General features: G+C 37.8%; 1 protein-coding gene across 9 annotated transcripts in view; it reads right to left on the bottom strand.

The window, feature by feature from the left end:
* NBAS (NBAS subunit of NRZ tethering complex) overlaps positions 1–21,482 on the bottom strand; it is a 339,915-nt gene that overhangs the window by 234,822 nt on the left and 83,611 nt on the right. For all 9 annotated transcript variants that reach the window (XR_004521674.2, XR_012325807.1, XM_033837994.2 and 6 more), the window contains 4 exons: positions 14,876–15,016; positions 14,535–14,613; positions 12,861–12,965; positions 12,356–12,492 (listed from right to left, as the gene is read on the bottom strand). Coding sequence is in view for 7 of the 9 variants with exons in the window: in XM_033837994.2 (XP_033693885.1) it covers positions 12,356–12,492; positions 12,861–12,965; positions 14,535–14,613; positions 14,876–15,016 (462 nt within the window). In the remaining 2 variants the exon portion in view is untranslated. The remainder of the gene's footprint in view (positions 1–12,355; positions 12,493–12,860; positions 12,966–14,534; positions 14,614–14,875; positions 15,017–21,482) is intronic.

The raw sequence follows: 21,482 nt of genomic DNA, 5'->3' as shown, positions 1-21,482 counted from the left end.
GTTACAGGAAAGTATTTACATATTAATGAAATCTTGACAGGAAAATACATTGTGTGATCAAAAAGAATTATAGAGACTATTTCCCAAATGGTAATTCGACCATTCAGAAGATGTTATAATCTACTTAAAGATCTCATGTTCTGAAATTACTGGTCAAGGTATTAAAGTTTGGAAGAAAATGAATAATGAAAGAAAAATCTCATCTCCATGAAAAGAGTATCATTTGGTATCACTAGGTAATGCTGAATCTAGTAACAGAATTTTAGGAAAATGCATTAGTTTAAAAAAAAAAAATAGGGGGACTTCCCTGGTGGCACAGTGGTTAGGAATCCACCTGCCAATGCAGGGGACATGGGTTCGAGCCTTGGTCCGGGAAGATCCCACATGCTGCAGAACAACTAAGCCTGTGCGCCACAACTACTGAGCCTGCACTCTAGAGCCTGTGAGCCACAACTACTGAAGCCCATGCTCCTAGAGCCCGTGCTCCACAACAGAGAGAAGCCACCGAAACGAGAAGCCATCGAAACGAGAAGCCTCTGCACGGCAATGAAGCGTAGCCCCTGCTCACTGCAACTAGGGAAAGCCCGTGCACAGCAACAAAGACCCAACACAGCCGAAAATAAATAAATTAATTCATTAAAACCTTAAGGATATTAAAAAAAAAAAAGCTAAAAAGAAAATAGTACCTTCTCAGAGACTTTTTAATTTCAAATAAAAGTCATAAACTTTACATCAGCTGTATACCTTAAACTTATACAGTGCTATATGTCAATTACATAACAATAAAACTGGAAGAAAAACATCATAAACTTTAAACTATATTAAGCCACATTAAAAACATTTGACAAGGGCTGCCCTGGTGGCGCAGTGGTTGAGAGTCTGCCTGCCGATGCAGGGGACACGGGTTCGTGCCCCGGTCCGGGAAGATCCCACATGCCGCGGAGTGGCTGGGCCCGTGAGCCATGGCCGCTGAGCCTGCGCTTCCGGAGTCTGTGCTCCCCAACGGGAGAGGCCACAACAGTGAGAGGCCTGCGTACCGCAAAAAGCCAAAAACAAACAACAAAAAAAAAACATTTGACAAAAGCTATATATACACTAAAATAATGATGCAAAATAATGATGCATTTAAAAATTTTTTTTTAATAATTTCAGGACATATTTCTTCCCTAATACCTCTAAAATTTTTTCCCTGAAAGCAGGGTAATAATTCCTTTTCTGCTTATCTCATAGACATGCTATGAGAATTGTATATGAATCATAAAATTCATTTGTAAATTTTTTTTAAAGTTTCCTAATCATGAAATGTTTGTCGAATACAGAGCAAATGAATTAGTAAATCATTACACCTTCATTTCTTTAGTATAATACTTCTGAGTACCAAATACATAACACATACCAACATACTTTCCAAGGTCCATAAAAATTATTCTAAAAAAATATTTGTTTCCACTTTCATAATCAATAAAATTGCCCTAAACCTATTGTGTTGCTTTAAATAAACAGAAAGACAAGAACTAATCAAGTCAAAATCTAAGATGCCCACAGTGCCAGGAGACATGCAAAGCAATTCTCCCACTGCCAGCCCCAGACCCTGCTCCCAGACAAGGGAGGCTCTTAGGCCTTTCCTTTCCTATCCAACCATCAGGTTAGTCTTGGATTCAGAAACTGCCAACTTACCCCATTTTGTAGCATGCTGCCTGCACGCCTCTCTCTAATGACAGTCACCGCAGCAGGCCACATACTTATTTCAAACCTAGAATATAAGCCAATTTATTGTTCTTTGCTCATAGCAGTTCAGAAATAAACTGCGCATACGGGAATTGAATTTTGGTTAGGTAACTAATCAATTTTTCAATTTTAAAGGGTAAAGAAACACTTTTATGTTTCCCTTGCGAATCAAAAAAGTGAATGCAATGCCCCAATCTTTCCATAATTATTTCATCATCCAGGCTATAGTTTAGGTGATATTTCATTACAACAACAACAAAACATATGGTGGAAACAGAATGCCCAATAAAAACTGCTTTTTAAACGTTTCAAGGAAGAAAAAAGAGATCTTTATGATCAGGACTGGGCTACATAAAAACATGAGTAAAAAAAGATTCATAATTGTTTACTGGAAAACCTCTGCACTAATTCATTTTCAATTAACAAGTTAATTGGGAACATCTTGTGTACTCTGTGACTAAATGATATCATATATGTGAGGACTAAGTAGGTGAAACAACTTCAGGTTAAATATTTATTCAGATGACTCTTTCCTATTCAAACTTCCCACCATCAAAAACACACTCAACCTTCAAGGCCTAGATCAAACTTCACCTCTGCCAAGAAGGCTTTCCTGATTTACCTCCTTTGTAACAGAAAGTAATCTCTCCCATCTCTAAAGCCATTTATACTCCTCCTATGACACATATTTTAACTTTATGGTAGTTATATCTATAACCTGTCTGATCTTCCCTACTAGATTCTAATTTATCTGTGGACAGGGACCACATCTGACTCATATACCTATCTACCTATTTAATCTAATATAATGCCTTTACACGGTACATAATTATTCCCTAAATTTTTATTGAAATAACACAAAATTTTATAGATTCATTCACCTTCTTTAGACTGTTATTTCAATGAAAATAAAATAGTATAAAGCAATTTAGAAATGCTTCCATTTTAAAATCAGTTTCACATGTACTCATGATTAATTATAAATTTCACTGAAAAAGTTAAAATTCAAAAATCAACATCCGCTTCACAAGAAACATTACAGTAATATGCTTCTTACGGGAGAAAAACTTCCAGAATATCCTTAAAACTATGAAACTAAGCCAACAGTAATTGATCCTGGTACTGTTTTCTGTTGCCTTTCAAGGAAAAAAAAAAAAAAAAAATCAACCAAACAATAACTTACCTTCTGAATTGAAAGCTGCCTAGAGTCAATGAAAAAGATAGTTCAAATTATTTCAACTCTGAAAAAATCACAAACTAATGTAAAATATCAAAACATCACTAATTTGAAACTCGAAGTGTAGGAAAAAGTAAACTCCTATCTACCTTTCAGTTGTGAAGAATGGGAATAATGTCATCTGATCTTTTTCAAGGTAAATTCTTTATTTGATTTATATGATTTAAGTTAAAAGGTATATTAATTTGACCTAGATCAAGTTTGTCCTACTGAAAAATTTAATAAAATGCATATTGATGTTTTGCTTTTATGACATAAATTTTATGTTGTTGCAGTAACAGAAAAAGTCTCCATATTTGGCTATTCAAATCCAAGATTTAGAAAACAAAGTATTAGATGTGATATTAGAAGTTCCCTTCATTTGGATGCCCTCTTCATCATCGAAAGATAAAGAGAAGGCTCTCCACAAGGAGTCAGGCAACAATGGTCATGTAACATCCCGTCCTGAACTAGAAGCCATCTTTGTCCTTTACCTTATTTAAGAAATACTTTTGCAGCATAAACAGAAACATGGCCCACAGGTGGCCAGCCACTCTAAATCTTATTTGTGATATTAATTTTACTAAAAGCATATTATGCCTGGAGGACATTATGCCAGACACAAAAAGACAAATACTGTATAGTGAAATTCATAAAACGAAAAGTAAAATGGTGGTTGTCAGGGGCTGGGGTGAAAGAAAAATGGGGAGTTGTTATTGAATAGGTACAGAGTTTGTTTCCCGAGATAACAAGGGTTCTGGAAATTGAGTGCACAACAATGTGAATGTACTTAACACTACTGAACTGCACGCTGAAAAATGGTTAAGATGGTAAATTTTTATGTATTTTACAATTTAAAAAAAATTTTTAATAAAATAAAAAGTATATCAAGGCCAAATGGTCCTAATGGTCCCTATGCTTAACACAGAGTCAAAAATATACAACGCCAAAGATATGATCCAGAAATACACTAAAGATATATATATATTCACTCTGAAGACGACTGTAGACCACAACTAGTATATTACCTTACTTTCAGTAGGAAAAGTCAGACAGGTTTCCTTTATAGATTGTTTCAGAAAGAATGCTTCTGAGTCCATTTTATTTGCTTTGCTACATCGACCCCTTGTGTTTTACAAATTTCTTCACATAACTACCATTCGTTCATCCAATAGTCATTAACCATCATTGCATTCACCAGTACATTCATAGCACCTGATTGTGAGATAATGTTAGTCTGGTCATAAAAAACAAAACAAAACAAAACAAAACAAAACATGCCACGGGATACTAGCAGCCTCTAAAAACAAAAATATCCTCCAAATTTGTCACCCAAAGGCCTTCTAGTTTTGGGGGAGTGACAAAGACTTATCAATGAGGAGAAAAGGATGCAAAGCGTATTTACCCAATGAAAAATGAAAATGGGAAAATTCTTGGGGACCCTGGATTTTCTGTTGCATTACCAAGGGGGGTAGAGAGGCACCAAAGGGACAAAGGCCTGAGAAAAGCAGAAATGATGTAGGGTTAGCAAGGGAATAAAATACCAGGGACAAACACACGAGTTAAAGTATGCACAGTACAAACAGGGAAACTTCTGCCGGTTGGCTTGTCACACAATTTATCAGACTGTTTTGCAAGGTTTTTCTAAATGAAGGCGGGGTAAGTGCTCTTTACACTCTAGGATAATAGCACTTTCTGAATATGAGACTAGGTATGAGAATATGAAACGACTATAGACAGACCTAATATTAGGTTGACATCATATTCTATTTAAACAACTGGTGACTTAAAAGTTTTCACTCAGCCACTTCTTATTTTCATCCTTAATGATATGTCACATAAATTACTGTGGAACTAAAGGTAGTGAATGGTCAGAAGTCAGTCAGCAAATAATACAAATAATCGCCAACTCAGAAAAGAAAATGGAAACGTCTAAGACACACTTTCATAGTTCACACAAGCACAGCCCATCTGTATATTATAGCACGCTTTTCACAGTCAAAATTTCAATCATCAAATAATCTAAACTTAGATATTCACAAGGAAACAAACTGCCAAGTTACTATAGAAACAGTTTTTCAAGGATGATGAAAAGAATGAGGTGTTCTGGATACTCTATTTCCATCAACAGAGGTTTGCTACCTATACTATAAAATGCTTTAAATATTGCAATACACCAAAATACGCTAAATATAATTCAATCTTTCCTTGCCAATTCTGGAGGCGATCCAGGAATATAGATATTAGGATCAATTTTCACTGTCTAGTAATAAATATATGTGTCAAAGAACTTCATGAGTGACAGATACTGAATGACAGAGTTTATTTCCATATATTAAAAGTAAATGAAGTCTAAATGCAATGTGGTATCCTAGATCAGATACTGCAACAGAAAAAGGATATTAGGAGAAACACTCCTTAAATCCAAATAAATACGTAGTTTAGTTAATAGTAACATATGGTCAGTTCTGCAATGTTTTCAAAATGCAAACTTGTTCCAATAAATTAATATATTATGGAACAACGTCAGCATAACAAATTTCACATTTGCTGATGCCCAATTCCATCCACAAGAAACATTAGGTGAACGCAGAAAACTGCGCTCAGCTGAACCAAGCCATGTCAGCTCACGTGTGCATGCACACACACTCCCCAGACATCCAGCAGCAGCCTCAGTTCCCAGAATGTATCAGGAGCCACTCCAGTCCACATCTGGGGCTACAACTTTGTACTGGAATTCTAATCACCCCCCTCCTCCACTTCCCAATAACACACAAACTGCAACTGTTCCCAACACTCACTTCCATAAGCAGTCTTTTTCAGGTCTTTGTCAAGGTAAAGTGACATATTTTAGTACTTACGTGTTTCTTAATCATTTAATATATGTAAAACTATACTACGATTGTTACTACATTCCTAACTTTGTTCCACTAACCCTATTCTCCCCATAAGCCCTGTGGTTCTCACTGCAGTATTTTGCATAGTGCAGTGATTTTTAGGAACGCATATGTCACGTTATATGCAGGACTATTCCAGCAGTAACTTCTTAGTTTTGACAAATGTGCTAAGATTATGTAAGAAGGAAGAGGAAGCTAGGCGAGGGGGGTACAGGAGCTTTCTGTATTATCTTTGCAACTTTTCCATAACTATAAAAATATTCCAATAAGTTTAAAATAATAATTATATAACATATATAAGGCCAAGGCCTTAGCATGGGATTCTGCATTAATAATAATTCCTAATGCTTAAGTAGCAGTGACTTGGTGCCAAGCACCATTCGCAGTGTTTTATATACATTAACTCGGTCATTCTCACAATGCTATGAAGTAAGTGCTATAATCATCCCCATTTTACAGGTGAGAAGACTGAGGTGCAGTTAGAAAACGTGTCCAAGATCACAAATCTAGGCAACTTGGCTCTAGCTAGTCAATGTTTTTATCCCTCTGCTATATTATTTCAACAGACAACTGTTCTGAATACAACCTTTTAAACTAGCCTGCTTTCATCACTCTGGAAAGGCTTTCCAATAAAACAAAAGACATAAATGAAAACTCTAAACTTTCTAAAACATGCTATAAGCATCAAAAATACTAAAAGTCAAAAAATATAGTTCTCTTTCTTTCACCAAAAAAAACCCTCTATTACCACAAGTTGTCAAAGTTAACAAAGATGGTAAGAAATGTCACCTTTGTACTTTAAAACTAAAAGAGTCAAATAGAATATAAAATGTAAACGTTTTACAGCAATGACAAACTAAGGATAGGTAGCTAACAAAAAGATGTATCACCTATGACAGATAATATAATTTCAAAGTTTTATACAACTTGGTCACATTTCATCAATGTCAAATACAATTATTTAAGAATGACAATATAAAACACTAAAATAACACAAACCAAAGTTTCCCAGCAATCATAATCATAAAATTTGGTTCAATTAAAATAGTTAATCAAACTTCCATTAAAAGCCAAGGCACACATATATATGGAATCTAAAAAAAAGAATGGTTCTGAAGAACCTAGTGGCAGCACAGGAATAAAGACGCAGACGTAGAGAATGGACTTGAGGACATGGGGAGGGGGAAGGGTAAGCTGGGACAAAGTGAGAGAATGTCATGGACATATATACACTACCAAATGTAGAATACATAGCTAATGGGAAGCAGCCGCATAGTACGGGGAGGTCAGCTCAGGGCTTTGTGACCACCTACAGGGGTGGGATAGGGAGGGTGGAAGGGATACGCAAGAGGGAGGAGATATGGGGATATATGTATATGTATAGCTGATTCACTTTGTTATAAAGCAGAAACTAACACACCATCGTAAAGCAATTATACTCCAATAAAGATGTTAAAAAAAAATGCCAAGGTAAACATTCTGCCACTGGCATCTCAAAACAGAGTAGGTGAAAGGTCAACTATTTGGCTGACCTAAGCTAGGAAGAAAATAAAACAGGAAAGGAGGATTTAAAGTGAGGGTAAGAGAGAAAAGACAGTCTCTTCAATAAGTGGTGTTGGGAAAACTGGACAGCTACATGTAAAAGAATGAAATTAGAACACTTCCTAACACCATACACAAAAATAAACTCAAAATGGACTAGAGACCTAAATGTAAGACCAGACACTATCAAACTCTTAGAGGAAAACATAGGAAGAACACTCTTTAACATAAATCACAGCAAGATCTTTTTTGTTCCACCTCCCAGAGTAATGGAAATAAAAATAAACAAATGGGATCTAATGAAACTTAAAAGCTTTTGCAAAGCAAAGGAAAGTACAAACAAGATGAAAAGACAACCCTCAAAATGGGAGGAAATATATGCAAACGAATCAACGGACAAAGACTCTCCAAAATATATAAACAGCTCATGCAGCTCAATATTAAAAAACAAACAACCCAATCCAAAAATGGGCAGAAGACCTAAACAGGCATTTCTCCAAAGAAGACATACAGATGGCCAACAAACACATGAAAAGCTGCTCAACATCACTAATTATTAGAGAAATGCAAATCAAAACTACAGTGAGGTATCAGCTCACAGCAGTTAGAATAGGCATCATCAGAAAATCTACAAACAACAAATGCTGGAGAGGGTGTGGAGAAAAAGGAACCCTCTTGCACTGTTGGTGGGAATGTAAACTGATACAGCCACTATGGAGAACAGTATGGAGGTTCCTTTAAAAACTAAAAATAGAACTACCATATGACTCAGCAATCCCAATACTGGGCATATACCCAGAGAAAACCATAATTCAAAAAGACACATGCACCCCAGTGTTCACTGCAGCACTATTTACAACAGCCAGGTCATGGAAGCAACCTAAATTTGCCCATCGACAGACAAATGGATAAAGAAGAAATGGTACATATATACAATGGAATATTACTCAGCCATAAAAAGGAACAAAATTGGGTCATTTGTAGAGACGTGGATGGACCTAGAGACTGTCATACAGAGTGAAGTAAGTCAGAAAGAGAAAAACAAATATCGTATATTAACACATATATGTGGAACCTAGAAAAATGGTACAGATGAACTGGTTTGCAGGGCAGAAATAGAGACACAGATGTAGAGAACAAATGTATGGACGCCAAGGTGGGAAAGCAGGGGGGGATGAATTGGGAGATTGGGATTGACATGTAGACACTGATGTGTATAAAATGGATAATTTTATATTTATAATGGATAATTCAAAAATAAATAAATAAAAATAAAGTGACGGTAAAATTCTAAATGGCCAAGGAAGATAGATAAACTGGAGGAGACAAGTCACGTGAAGATCCAGGAGGACACACCCAGCGGGAGCACACTAACCTTGAAAAGCCCTAAGGGGGCGGGGAGGGAAGGCCTGGCATGCTCATGGGACTGCCAGTTGGCAGAGTGGAGAGAGCAGGGCCCTGTACCGAGTGTCCCAACAGCAAGCTGAAGGCAGTGGGGAGCTACGCGGTCATTCTGCGTTTGGGAGCCGTCCATTTAGAGCTTAGTGACTTGTTTCTACTCAATTCAACAGATCATGAAAAAGTCATTATTACTTGAAAAATACAAGCTGGCGGGCTGAAGAGAAGATAAAGCAGGATGAAATACAGGCTCTACCACTGAGCAATGTATACACTCACAGAAAAACAAGGCATGCGCACAGAAAGTTCTACAGCTGTCCGAGGCAGTAAACAAGGAAGTGGCAAGACCATTTCAGGAGCTGGCAAACATTGTAACCGAGGAGAAGAAGAGAGGAAGCAAAAAAGGCTGCAGATTTAGAGTCATTTCAACTCACCTCTTCCTCAGTTTGAAAGCATGATGCTGCAAGCAGGAACTTCTGTTCCTGTGTAAACCATACCTGATGACTCCTGCTGAAGAGGAACTGTGTTCACTCATTTCCAGACTCCTACCATAGCGCCAGGCATGCAGAAGGGGCTCAGTCAAACAGTGAGGGGTGTTTACATTCCAACAATCAGACACTTTGTGTCCGTCTGACCCAAAGTTTCCAAGTGATTTGAAAATGAATAGCAAGTACTCAAAAAATGTATTTCCTAAAAAAGGGAAATAAGTCCTACGATTGTATCTTATGGATCTCCACATCCATTAGAGTAAAACTTTGAATAGGGTAGAAGAGTACAGGCTTCACCTATGGGCTAAAATAGCAATTGAATCTTTAAGGCGGTGGGAACCTTGGAGAAACATGACCTGGACACCTGCCTTGTTAATAAGTGAAAGCATATTCTGTTGCAATCCCTGCAGGACATCTTTTCATCTCTTTTGTAAATGGGCGTAAAATGGACCTAATTTATCCAGTTAGCAAACAAGTTTAGAGAACCACTGCACAAACACCTGGGCCCTGAGGATCCAAAACTCAGGAAGAGATGGCCTCCATCTTGAAGTTAGTGAGTTTAAGGCTGGGTGTTTATTAAAGAAGAGAACAAGGGGGAGAAAGGCAGTAAGAAAAATGACTGACTATAATACAAAATAAAAAGTGCTATACTGCAAGAATGAACAAAGAATTATGAGAATATAGGGAAAGGAATAATTACTGAAGACCTCATAGAAGAGGCTATGCCTGAAACATAACTGTGGTTTCGCTTTGCAGTCACATAAAAGACATTGCTATTAAAATCTATTGTTCTTTCTCAGTCTTTCTAACTATAGCAAAAATATAATTAATGTGAAAGACTTTTTTGAGAAACAAAGATTAACAAAAAAATAAATCTATATTTTCTCAATATATTTAAAATGATTATAACCTAAGGACTCACAAGAAATCAGTCTTTTCCAAGTTTGTCTAAGCAACACATCCCACAAGAAAGATTAGAAATAACATCTAATTACCCTCTGCTGCAATGATATACCCAAAGTATTTACTGCCATTTAAATCAGTTATGACAGCCACCATAAAGGAACTATAGATAGGGCTTTCAAAGGTAACATATAGCACTGGGCATTGTAAAACTATTCTAAAAACCAATTCTGAAATTTCAGGTTAAAATCAAACGTTTATCTAAGCAATCATCAGAAGACAATGCAAATAAATGAGTTCAAATCTAAGGAGAAACTACCTTTAGAAAAAACGTTAAGACAGTGGCCCTTTTCTCTATACTAACAATGTACAGTAGAAAAGGTCATTTCCATTCAGATTAGATCTATTTTGCGAATAGGCAGAAAATAAATGAATTAATTGTTAAATATTTATAAATACATATTTATAGACTGCATTTACTTATCAGTATTCAGATCTAAAAGAAACTGCTTGAAAGGTATATCCCAAGCTTTTTCTTTTTGCTCACTTTTATCATAACAAAGAATTACATTTTAGTACTAACAGCAATGCAAAATAGGGAGTTTATAACTTCTATTTTTAGAGCTTACTGACTTACAACTCTAAATAAAAATAGGTTCAAATCCTGGCTGCACTTACATAAAGTTTAATATGCTATTAAGCCTCTGTAAATCTCAGCTTTCTATAATAACAGAGATAATACCAAAAGTGTTGGGAGACCGGATGTAAGTATGTGCCAAATGCATAGTAATTACTGTATAAATGCTGGTCATTATCGTCAACAGCTAAGCCTACAACTATGCAGGGGAGGTGCAGAGGAGGAATGAGGAAGCCACATGATCCCCAGTTCCCTTCCCACATCACTGTAAGTTGCCAGTAGCTAGAGTCTGTAACAATGATTTCAGTCAGAGCCGTCATAATCCCTTACAGTGTATTTTATAGTTTACAAGCAGATTTCATACAGATCAATTCACCTATTACTAAAGGTATGCAACATGAGTAAGCAAGACAGGGACTCTCAACTCTTTTTAAGACTGGGCAAACAAATTCAGAAAGGATGCAATTAATGACTGAGCCACATTTACTAGTGGGCTAGTTTACCAGATATAAAAGGTCTCACAAATGGACATATTCTTCCCTTCTGCCTCTATGGGGTCAGACAGAAGCAAGGTATGCTACTCCCAGGTGGCATTCAGGCCTGGGGCTGATGACCTGCCCATCTCCAGGCTACACACTGAGGCAAACACAGCTGAATCTGGAACAACAGGGAGGATAAGGGTGTCAACCCTCCATGCAGTCAAAAACCCCTACATAACTTATAGTCAGCCCTCCATGCACGTGGATCCTCTGTACACACAGCTCCACATCCTCAGATTCGGCCAACTGAGGACCATGTCGTTTTGTAGTATTTACTACTGAAAAAAGTCCATGTGTGAGTGGAACTGCACAGTTTGAACCCGTGTTGTTCAAGGGTCAAATGTATATTCTCTTTTCTTCATTCTCAGGAAGTGATGTTCTGGCCTTTGGAAGCCCACCAGATGGTACAACAGGGTCTTAATGGTCCCACTGGTCTTAAGAGTCTATGTCACAACCCAATTATCAAAAAGCCTTCAACTGAGATAAGGAGCATTAGTATAATGGGAAAGAGGTACTTTGATTTCCCATCTGTCTTTGTGCCTCTGGAATTTCATAGGGAGAAAAGGTTGTTGAGAAAAGCAGGATCCCCAAGACATTCCTGGGTTCCCTGGACCTACAACCTAATATTGTCAGAACTACACTTCAATTTCTAAAAGATACAACTAATTCAAACAGACACTGTTATCCTAAAAACTGTTCTTAACCATAAAACAGTATATATTGAGTACATAGCCGTAAAGCTAGGAGACTTTCTTTTCTTTTTTTTTTTTTAGTAGCAGAAGACTTTCAAAAAAAAAAGCAAAGTTCACATTCCGTACGTTACAGTAATCCTATTATGCTAGACATATTTTGGTTTGGCCTCAGGATCACGTAAAAATAAGTTAGAAATAATTTTATAATCAGAAAAAAAAGTTTAAATTGTTTACATTTTAAAATTTAAGATGTTTAGCATGAAACAAAAATTGTTACTTAGCAAAAAGGTAAAATTCAGTGAACATAGTACATACCAAGCTTCAGGGAGCAAAACGGAATATTCATGTGGAGAAGTGGTCTCTGGGAAATTGGAGAGAATCACAAGGCGATGAGGAAGCAGGTCAGATCCATGGTAAGTGAACAGAATTTCTAGGGCTTGTACATTACTTTCCTGTACAGAAGGCAAGGGCAAGTTTCTAACGTGAACCTTAGAAATAAAGGAGTGATTTTGTATGACAACATTCAAAACCTTAAAATTAACTTTTTTATGCAGTTCTGATATGAAGTGCTTTGAAAGATTCCTGATTTTTCCAGGTCTGTATCACTTTTCTCAACCTAATGCTCTAAAAATTATTTTTAGAACTCAGAATAACGAATAAAAAAATTTTAACATGATTCTATTTTCTCTACATTTATTAATATAGTACAACACAGAAAGGAAATGTAATGATATAGGCATGCAATAACATTAACTGCATGGCTCAAAGACTTAGAAAGTGTTAATAACCATAATTGTTTTATTTACAAAAAAGAAATTACCCGAGCATAAGTTCTTGCTGAGAGAACAATATTCTGATTTCTGAACTTCTTAAAGAATTCAGCATCATATCTCTGTTCAGATGCATGAGGCACTCTGAGGATTTCCTGAGGGGAAACAGTGATTTAATGGAAAGGCTTTTAAATATGGGTGACAAGAAAATATTAAAAACCATTACAACTCTGCCTACCTAAATAAATAAGGCCTGAATTAATTAAACTCTCAACTGTTAACTAAAGTAATACATCTGTATTCTTGTCTTTATTTGGAAAATGGCTATATTTATAAATGCTGTTAATTGAAAAAAAAATCCAGAAGTAAATGAAATAGGCAGTAAAATTACAGTAGGACAAGCAAAATCCACCACCTGGTAAAAACGAATAAGCAACAGTTATACATGGCTATGTACTATGGGCACCTGTCACATCTGTGTGAGAACTTTAGATTAACTTTACTGCTGCTGGAATGATCTATGTAAATTGCAGATTGAACCATTCATTCTTTAATCAGATATTTATTAGGTGTCAATAATGTGCAAGGGGCACTGTGATAGGCAGTGGTGATACAATGAACAATAATACAGCTTCCCTGCTCTCCAAGTAGCTCAAAATCTAGTAGGGAAGACGAACAAGCAATAAGAACAGGTAAAGGGAAACACATAGGAAGTGATGTTTACTGAGTCCCTACTATGCGCCAATACCAAAAGCCACGGTGTGACCACAGAAGGGAGGCTGAGAGAGATGGAGGAAGTAAACTGCAAATGAAGTCAAATTTCAAAGGTGGGAAATTTATACTAAATCCTGGGTAACGTAAGCTATGAGGGTCATGTGAAAAAGCAATCTAAACTATGTCTATTTTATGAAATGCTTCTCACGCCTTTAACAATACCTAAATCTCATGGTACAGAGTGCTACTGAAACGCCCAACATGGGATATTCGTGTGTGTGGTCCCGAAGAAACAATTTTGAAGCATGCTTTAAGATCAAGTGACTAACTCTGGCCATAATTAGGATCAAAGTTTAACCAACTAAATTCAAACCACTAACAAATCATTAAAATTAAACAAGTCAGAAATAGTCATATTAGGATTATTAAAACCCAGTGTATACAGAATTTGGTACTATAGACGGCTATATGCCATAACCTGAAGTTTAAATGTAAAATAAAAGTAAATGAAAAGAACCATAAACCTAGGAAACACAGATTCTCAGAGACGGCTAACGCACTTCTACTCCCTAGACGAACAAAGCAACTTCTGGCCTTTCATGAACCTCTAAATTTTACCAAAACTGATGTATAAGAGAACCTGCTTCTATACAAAATGAACTTTTCCCACATAAATAGTTCTAAAGACCAAGAATATCAGATATGAAGGCAGCCTTAGCATTTATAATGACAGATCAAATGAACATAATTGATTTGATTAAAACTACTCCTGGGCTTCCCTGGTGGCACAGTGGTTGAGAGTCCGCCTGCCGACGCAGGGGACGCGGGTTCGTGCCCCGGTCCGGGAAGATCCCACATGCCGCAGAGAGGCTGGGCCGTGAGTCATGGCCGCTGAGCCTGCACGTCTGGAGCCTGTCCTCCGCAGCAGGAGAGGCCACAACAGTGAGAGGCCTGTGTACCGCAAAAATAAAACAAACAAACAAACAAACAAACAAAAAACTACTCCTTACCTCATATGTTGCGAGTCGATCTAAGTAGGTTAATAATTTCAGTCTACAACGGCAAAGTTCCTTTTGTTCCAGTGTTAACCTGTTTTGAACAACTGTATTAGGCCACTTATATTTACCTACAAGCACATTTCTCTAAGATCTAAAATAGAATAAAAATGATCAATATTCCATTAAGCCTCAAATTCATGGAACAGTACACAAAAGCACAAGGGTAAAACAATACTAAATGCATTTGATTTAACTTGCCAAAATAATGTACAGCAATTGTCACTAGTAAAGAACACACTTAGATTACTAGGTATTTTTAAGAAATTACAAACGAACAGTAATAAATCATTTACTTTGAAAAGTTCACTAATTTAAGTAGTTCTTGTCTCTTCCTGAGCTCCTTCTCCTTTTTCTTCTCGGCAGGCTCTTCATCAGGTGGGGAAAGCTCCTCGTAGGAGATACCGTCAATGTCCATTTCACCAAGTAGTGTAAATCTGTGAGAAAAAAAGAAAACCCAAATCTGTGTATTTTTTTAAATTTCATATAGTGAAGTACCTTCTCCTACTTTGATTTTATTACCTTGGTTTCTGCAGAAACAGAAACAAGCAATTATTTGAAAGAAAGCTTTTGCTATTTATTATAAGCAAAGCGATTCTTTCATTTATGTCCACAGGATGGGCAAAAAGTCATCAGTAATCATCACATGTAGAAACTTTAATCTGCTTGTCTGCTGATGGGTTGGGCTGGGTTCCCTCCCTGTTGGTTGTTTGGCCTGAGGCGACCCAGCACTGGAGCCTTCCCAGGCTCTTTGGTGGTGCTAATGGCGGACTCTGGGAGGGCTCACGCTAAGGAGTACTTCCCAGAACTTCTGCTGCCAGTGTCCTTGTCCTCATGGTGAGACACAGCCACCCCCTGCCTCTGCAGGAGACCCTCCAATACTAGCAGGCAGTCTCTTACGGGGTCACTGCTCCTTCCCCGGGGTCCCGATGCGCACACTACTTTGTGTGTGCCCTCTAAGAGTGGAGTCTCTGTTTCCCCCAGTCCTGTTGAAGTCCTGCAATCAAATCCGGCTAGCCTTCAAAGTCTGATTCTCTAGGAATTCCCCCTCCTATTGCCAGACCCCCAGGGTGGGAAGCCTGACCTGGGAGGGGCTCAGAACCTTCACTCCAGTGGGTGGAGTTCTGTGGTATAATTGTTCTCCAGTTTGTGAGTCACCCACCCAGTGGTCTTGGGATTTGATTTTATTGTGATTGTGCCCCTCCTACCATCTCATTGTGGCTTCTCCTTTGTCTTTGGATGTGGGGTTTTTGGTGAGTTCCAGTGTCTTTCTGTTGATGATCAAATCCCAAGACCACTGGGTGGGTGACTCACAAACTGGAGAACAATTATACCACAGAACTCCACCCACTGGAGTGAAGGTTCTGAGCCCCTCCCAGGGTCAGGCTTCCCACCCTGGGGGTCTGGCAATAGGAGGGGGAATTCCTAGAGCATCAGACTTTGAAGGCTAGCCGGATTTGATTGCAGGACTTCAACAGGACTGGGGGAAACAGAGACTCCACTCTTAGAGGGCACACACAAAGTAGTGTGCGCATCGGGACCCCGGGGAAGGAGCAGTGACCCCGTAAGAGACTGCCTGCTAGTATTGGAGGGTCTCCTGCAGAGGCAGGGGGTGGCTGTGTCTCACCATGAGGACAAGGACACTGGCAGCAGAAGTTCTGGGAAGTACTCCTTAGCGTGAGCCCTCCCAGAGTCCGCCATTAGCACCACCAAAGAGCCTGGGAAGGCTCCAGTGCTGGGTCGCCTCAGGCCAAACAACCAACAGGGAGGGAACCCAGCCCAACCCATCAGCAGACAAGCAGATTAAAGTTTTACTGAGCTCTGCCCACCAGAGCAACACCCAGCTCTACCAACCACCAGTCCCTCCCATCAGGAAACTTGCACAAGCCTCTTAGATAGCCTCATCCACCAGAGGGCAGACAGCAGAAGCAAGAAGAACTACAATCCTGCAGCCTGTGGAACAAAAACCACATTCACAGAAAGATAGACAAGATGAAAAAGCAGAGGTCTATGTACCAGATGAAGGAACAAAATAAAACCCTAGAAAAACAACTAGATGAAGTGGAGATAGGCAACCTTCCAGAAAAAGAATTCAGAATAATGATAGTGAAGATAATCTAGGACCTAGGAAAAAGAATGGAGGCAAAGATTGAGAAGATGAAAGAAATGTTTAACAAAGACCTAGAAGAATTAAAGAACAAACAAACAGAGATGAACAATACAATAACTGAAATGAAAACTACACTAGAAGGAATCAACAGCAGAATAACTGAGGCAGAAGAACGGATAAGTGAGCTGGAAGACAGAATGGTGGAATTCACTGCTGCGGAACAGAATAAAGAAAAAAGAATGAAAAGAAATGAAGACAGTCTAAGAGACATCTGGGACAACATTAAATGCAACAACAATCGTATTATAGGGGTCCCAGAAGGAGAAGAGAGAGAGAAAGGACACGAGAAAATATTTGAAGAGATTATAGTCGAAAACTTCCCTAACATGGGAAAGGAAACAGCCACCCAAGTCCAGGAAGGGCAGAGTCCCATACAGGATAAACCCAAGGAGAAACATGCCGAGACACATAGTAATCAAACTGGCAAAAATTAAAGGCAAAGAAAAATTATTGAAAGCAGCAAGGGAAAAACGACAAATAACATATGAGGGAACTCCAATAAGGTTAACAGCTGACTTCTCAGCAGAAACTCTACAAGCCAGAAGGGAGTGGCATGACATATTTAAATTGATGAAAGGGAAGAAGCTACAACCAAGATTACTCTACCTGGCAAGGATCTCATTCAGGTTTGATGGAGAAATCAAAAGCTTTACAGACAAGCAAAAGATAACAGCACCAGTACCACCAAATCAGCTCTACAACAAATGCTGAAGGAACTTCGCTAAGTGGGAAACACAAGAGAAGAAAAGGACCTACAAAAACAAACCCATAACAATTAAGAAAATGGTAATAGGAACATACTTATCGATAATTACCTTAAATGTGAATGGATTAAATGCTCCAACCAAAAGACACAGACTGGCTGAATGGATACAAAAACAAGACCCATATACATGCTGTCTACAAGAGACCCACTTCAGGCATAGGGACACATACAGACTGAAAGTCAGGGGATGGAAAAAGATATTCCATGCAAATGGAAATCAAAAGAAAGTTGGAGTAGCAATACTCATATCAGATAAAATAGACTTTAAAATAAAGACTATCACAAGAGACAAAGAAGGACACTACATAATGATCAAGGGATCAATCCAAGAAGAAGATATAACAATTATAAATATATATGCACCCAACATAGGAGCACCTCAATACATAAGGCAACTGCTAACAGCTCTAAAAGAGGAAATCGACAGTAACACAATAATAGTGGGGGACTTTAACACCTCACTTACACCAATGGACAGATCTTCCAAACAGAAAATTAATAAGGAAACACAACCTTTAAATGACACAACAGACCAGATAGATTTAATTGATATTTATACGACATTCCATCCAAAAAGAGCAGATTACACTTTCTTCTCAAGTGCACACAGAACATTCTCCAGGATAGATCACCTCTCGGGTCACAGATCAAGCCTCAGTAAATTTAAGAAAACTGAAATCACATCAAGCATCCTTTCCTACCACAATGCTATGAGATTAGAAATCAATTACAGGGAAAAAAACGTAAACACAAACACACGGAGGCTAAACAATACGTTACTAAATAATCAAGAGATCATTGAAGAAATCAAGAGGAAATCCCAAAATACCTAGAGACAAATGACAATGAAAACACGAGGATCCAAAACCTATGGGATGCAGCAAAAGCAGTTCTAAGAGGGAAGTTTATAGAAATACAATCCTACCTCAAGAAACAACAAACATCTCAAATAAACAACCTAACCTTACACCTAAAGGAACTAGAGAAAGAAGAACAAACAAAACCCAAAGTTAGTAGAAGGAAAGAAATCATAAAGATCAGAGCAGAAATAAATGAAATAGAAACAAAGAAGACAATAGCAAAAATCAATAAAACTAAAAGCTGGTTCTTTGAGAAGGTAAACAAAATTGATAAACCTTTAGCCAGACTCATCAAGAAAAAAGAGGGAGACGACTCAAATCCATAAAATTAGAAATGAAAAAGGAGAAGTTACAACAGACACCAGAGAAATACAAAGCATCCTAAGAGACTACTACAAGCAACTCTATGCCAATAAAATGGACAACCTGGAAGAAATGGAAAAATTGTTAGAAAGGTATAACCTTCCAAGACTGAACCAGGAAGAAATAGAAAATATGAGCAGAACAATCACAAGCACTGAAATTGAGACTGTGATTAAAAATCTTCCAACAAACAAAAGCCCAGGACCAGATGGCTTCACAGGTGAATTCTATCAAACATTTAGAGAAGAACTAAACAGCTATCCTTCTCATACTCTTCCAAAATATAGCAGAGGGAGGAACACTCCCAAACTCATTCTAGGAGGCCACCATCACCCTGATACCAAAACCAGACAAAGATACTACAAAAAAAGAAAATTACAGACCAATATCACCGATGAATACAGATGCAAAAATCCTCAACAAAATACTAGCAAACAGAAACCAACAACACATTAAAAGGATCATATACCATGATCAAGTGGGATTTATCCCAGGGATGCAAGGATTCTTCAATATATGCAAATCAATCATTGTGATACACCATATTAACAAACTGAAGAATAAAAACCATATGATCATCTCAATAGATGCAGAAAAAGCTTTTGACAAAATTCAACACGAATTTATGACAAAAACCCTCCAGAAAGTGGGCATAGAGGGAACCTACCTCAACATAATAAAGGCCATATATGACAAACCCACAGCAAACATCATTCTCAGTAGTGAAAAACTGAAATCATTTCCTCTAAGATCAGGAAGAAGACAAGCATGTCCACTCTCACCACTATTATTCAACATAGTTTTGGAAGTCCTAGCCAAGGCAATCAGAGAAGAAAAAGAAATAAAAGGAATACATATTGGAAAAGAAGTAAAACTGTCACTGTTTGCACATGACATGATACTATACATAGAGAATCCTAAAGATGCCACCAGAAAACTACTAGAGCTAATCAATGAATCTGGTAAAGTTGCAGGATACAAAATTAATGGACAGAAATCTCTTGCATTCCTATACACTAATGATGAAAAATCTGAAAGAGAAATTAAGGAAACAGTCCCATTTACCATTGCAACAAAAAGAATACCTAGGAATAAACCTACCTAGGGAGACAAAAGACCTGTATGCAGAAAACTATAAGACACTGATGAAAGAAATTAGAGATGATACAAACAAATGGAGAGATATACCATGTTCTTGGATTGGAAGAATCAATATTGTGAAAATGACTCTACTACCCAAAGCAATCTACAGATTCAGTGCAATCCCTAATAAATTACCAATGGCATTTTTTTCAGAACTAGAACAAAAAATCTTAAAATTTGTATGGAGACACAAAAGACCCCAAACAGCCAAAGCGGTCTTGAGGGAAAGAAATGGAGCAGGAGGAATCAGACTCCCTGACTTCAGACTATACTACAAAGCTACAGTAATCAAGACAATATGGTACTGGCACAAAAACAGAAATACAGATCAATGGAACAGGATAGAAAGCCCAGAGATAAACCCACGCACCTATGCTCAACTAATCTATGACAAAGGAGGCAAAGATATACAACGGAGAAAAGACAATCTCTTCAATAAGTGGTACTGGGAAAACTGGACAGCTACATGTAAAAGAATGAAATTAGAACACTCCCTAACACCACACACAAAAATAAACTCAAAATGGATTAGAGACCTAAATGTAAGACCAGACACTATAAAACTCTTACAGGAAAACATAGGAAGAACACTCTTTAACATAAATCACAGCAAGATCTTTTTTGATCCACCTCCTAGAGCAATGGAAATAAAAACAGAAACAAACAAATGAGACCTAATGAAACTTAAAAGCTTTTGCAAAGCAAACTAAAAACAAGACGAAAAGACAGCCCTCAGAATGGGAGAAAATATTTGCAAATGAAGCAACTTACAAAGGATTAATCTCCAAAATATATAAACAGCTCATGCAGCTCAATATTAAAAAAACAAACAACCCAATCCAAAAATGGGCAGAAGACCTAAATAGGCATTTCTCCAAAGAAGATATACAGATGGCCAAGAAGCACATGAAAAGCTGCTCAACATTACTAATTATTAGAGAAATGCAAATCAAAAGTACAATGAGGTATCACCTCACACCAGTTAGAATGGGCATCATCAGAAAATCTACAAACAACAAATGCTGGAGAGGGTGTGGAAAAAAGCGAACCCTCTTGCACTGTTGGTAGGAATGTAAATTGATACAGCCACTATGGAGGTTCCTTAAAAAACTAAAAATAGAACTACCATGTGACCCAGCAATCCCACTACTGGGCATATACCCAGAGAAAACCATAATTCAGAAGGACACACGCACCCCAATGTTCACTGCAGCACTATTTACAATAGCCAGGACATGGAAGCAACCAAAATGCCCATCGACAGACGAATGGATAAAGAAGACGTCAGCCATAAAAAGGAACGAAGTTGGGTCATTTGTAGAGACGTGGATGGACCTAGAGACTGTCATACAGAGTGAAGAAAGTCAGAAAGAGAAAAACAAATATCGTATATTAACACATATATTTGGAACCTAGAAAAACGGTACAGATGAACCGGTTTGCAGGGCAGAAATTGAGACACGGATGTAGAGAACAAACGTATGGACACCAAGCAGGGAAGGTGGCGGGGGGTTGTGGTGGTGGTGGGATGAATTGGGAGATTGGGATTGATATGTAGACACTAATATGTATAAAATGGATAACTAATAAGAACCTGCTGT

Source organism: Tursiops truncatus, chromosome 14 (assembly GCF_011762595.2).
Source record: "Tursiops truncatus isolate mTurTru1 chromosome 14, mTurTru1.mat.Y, whole genome shotgun sequence".
Taxonomy (NCBI): domain Eukaryota; kingdom Metazoa; phylum Chordata; class Mammalia; order Artiodactyla; family Delphinidae; genus Tursiops; species Tursiops truncatus.
Note: the sequence above shows the minus strand (reverse complement) of the source record. Positions and strands in the feature narration are given on the sequence as shown.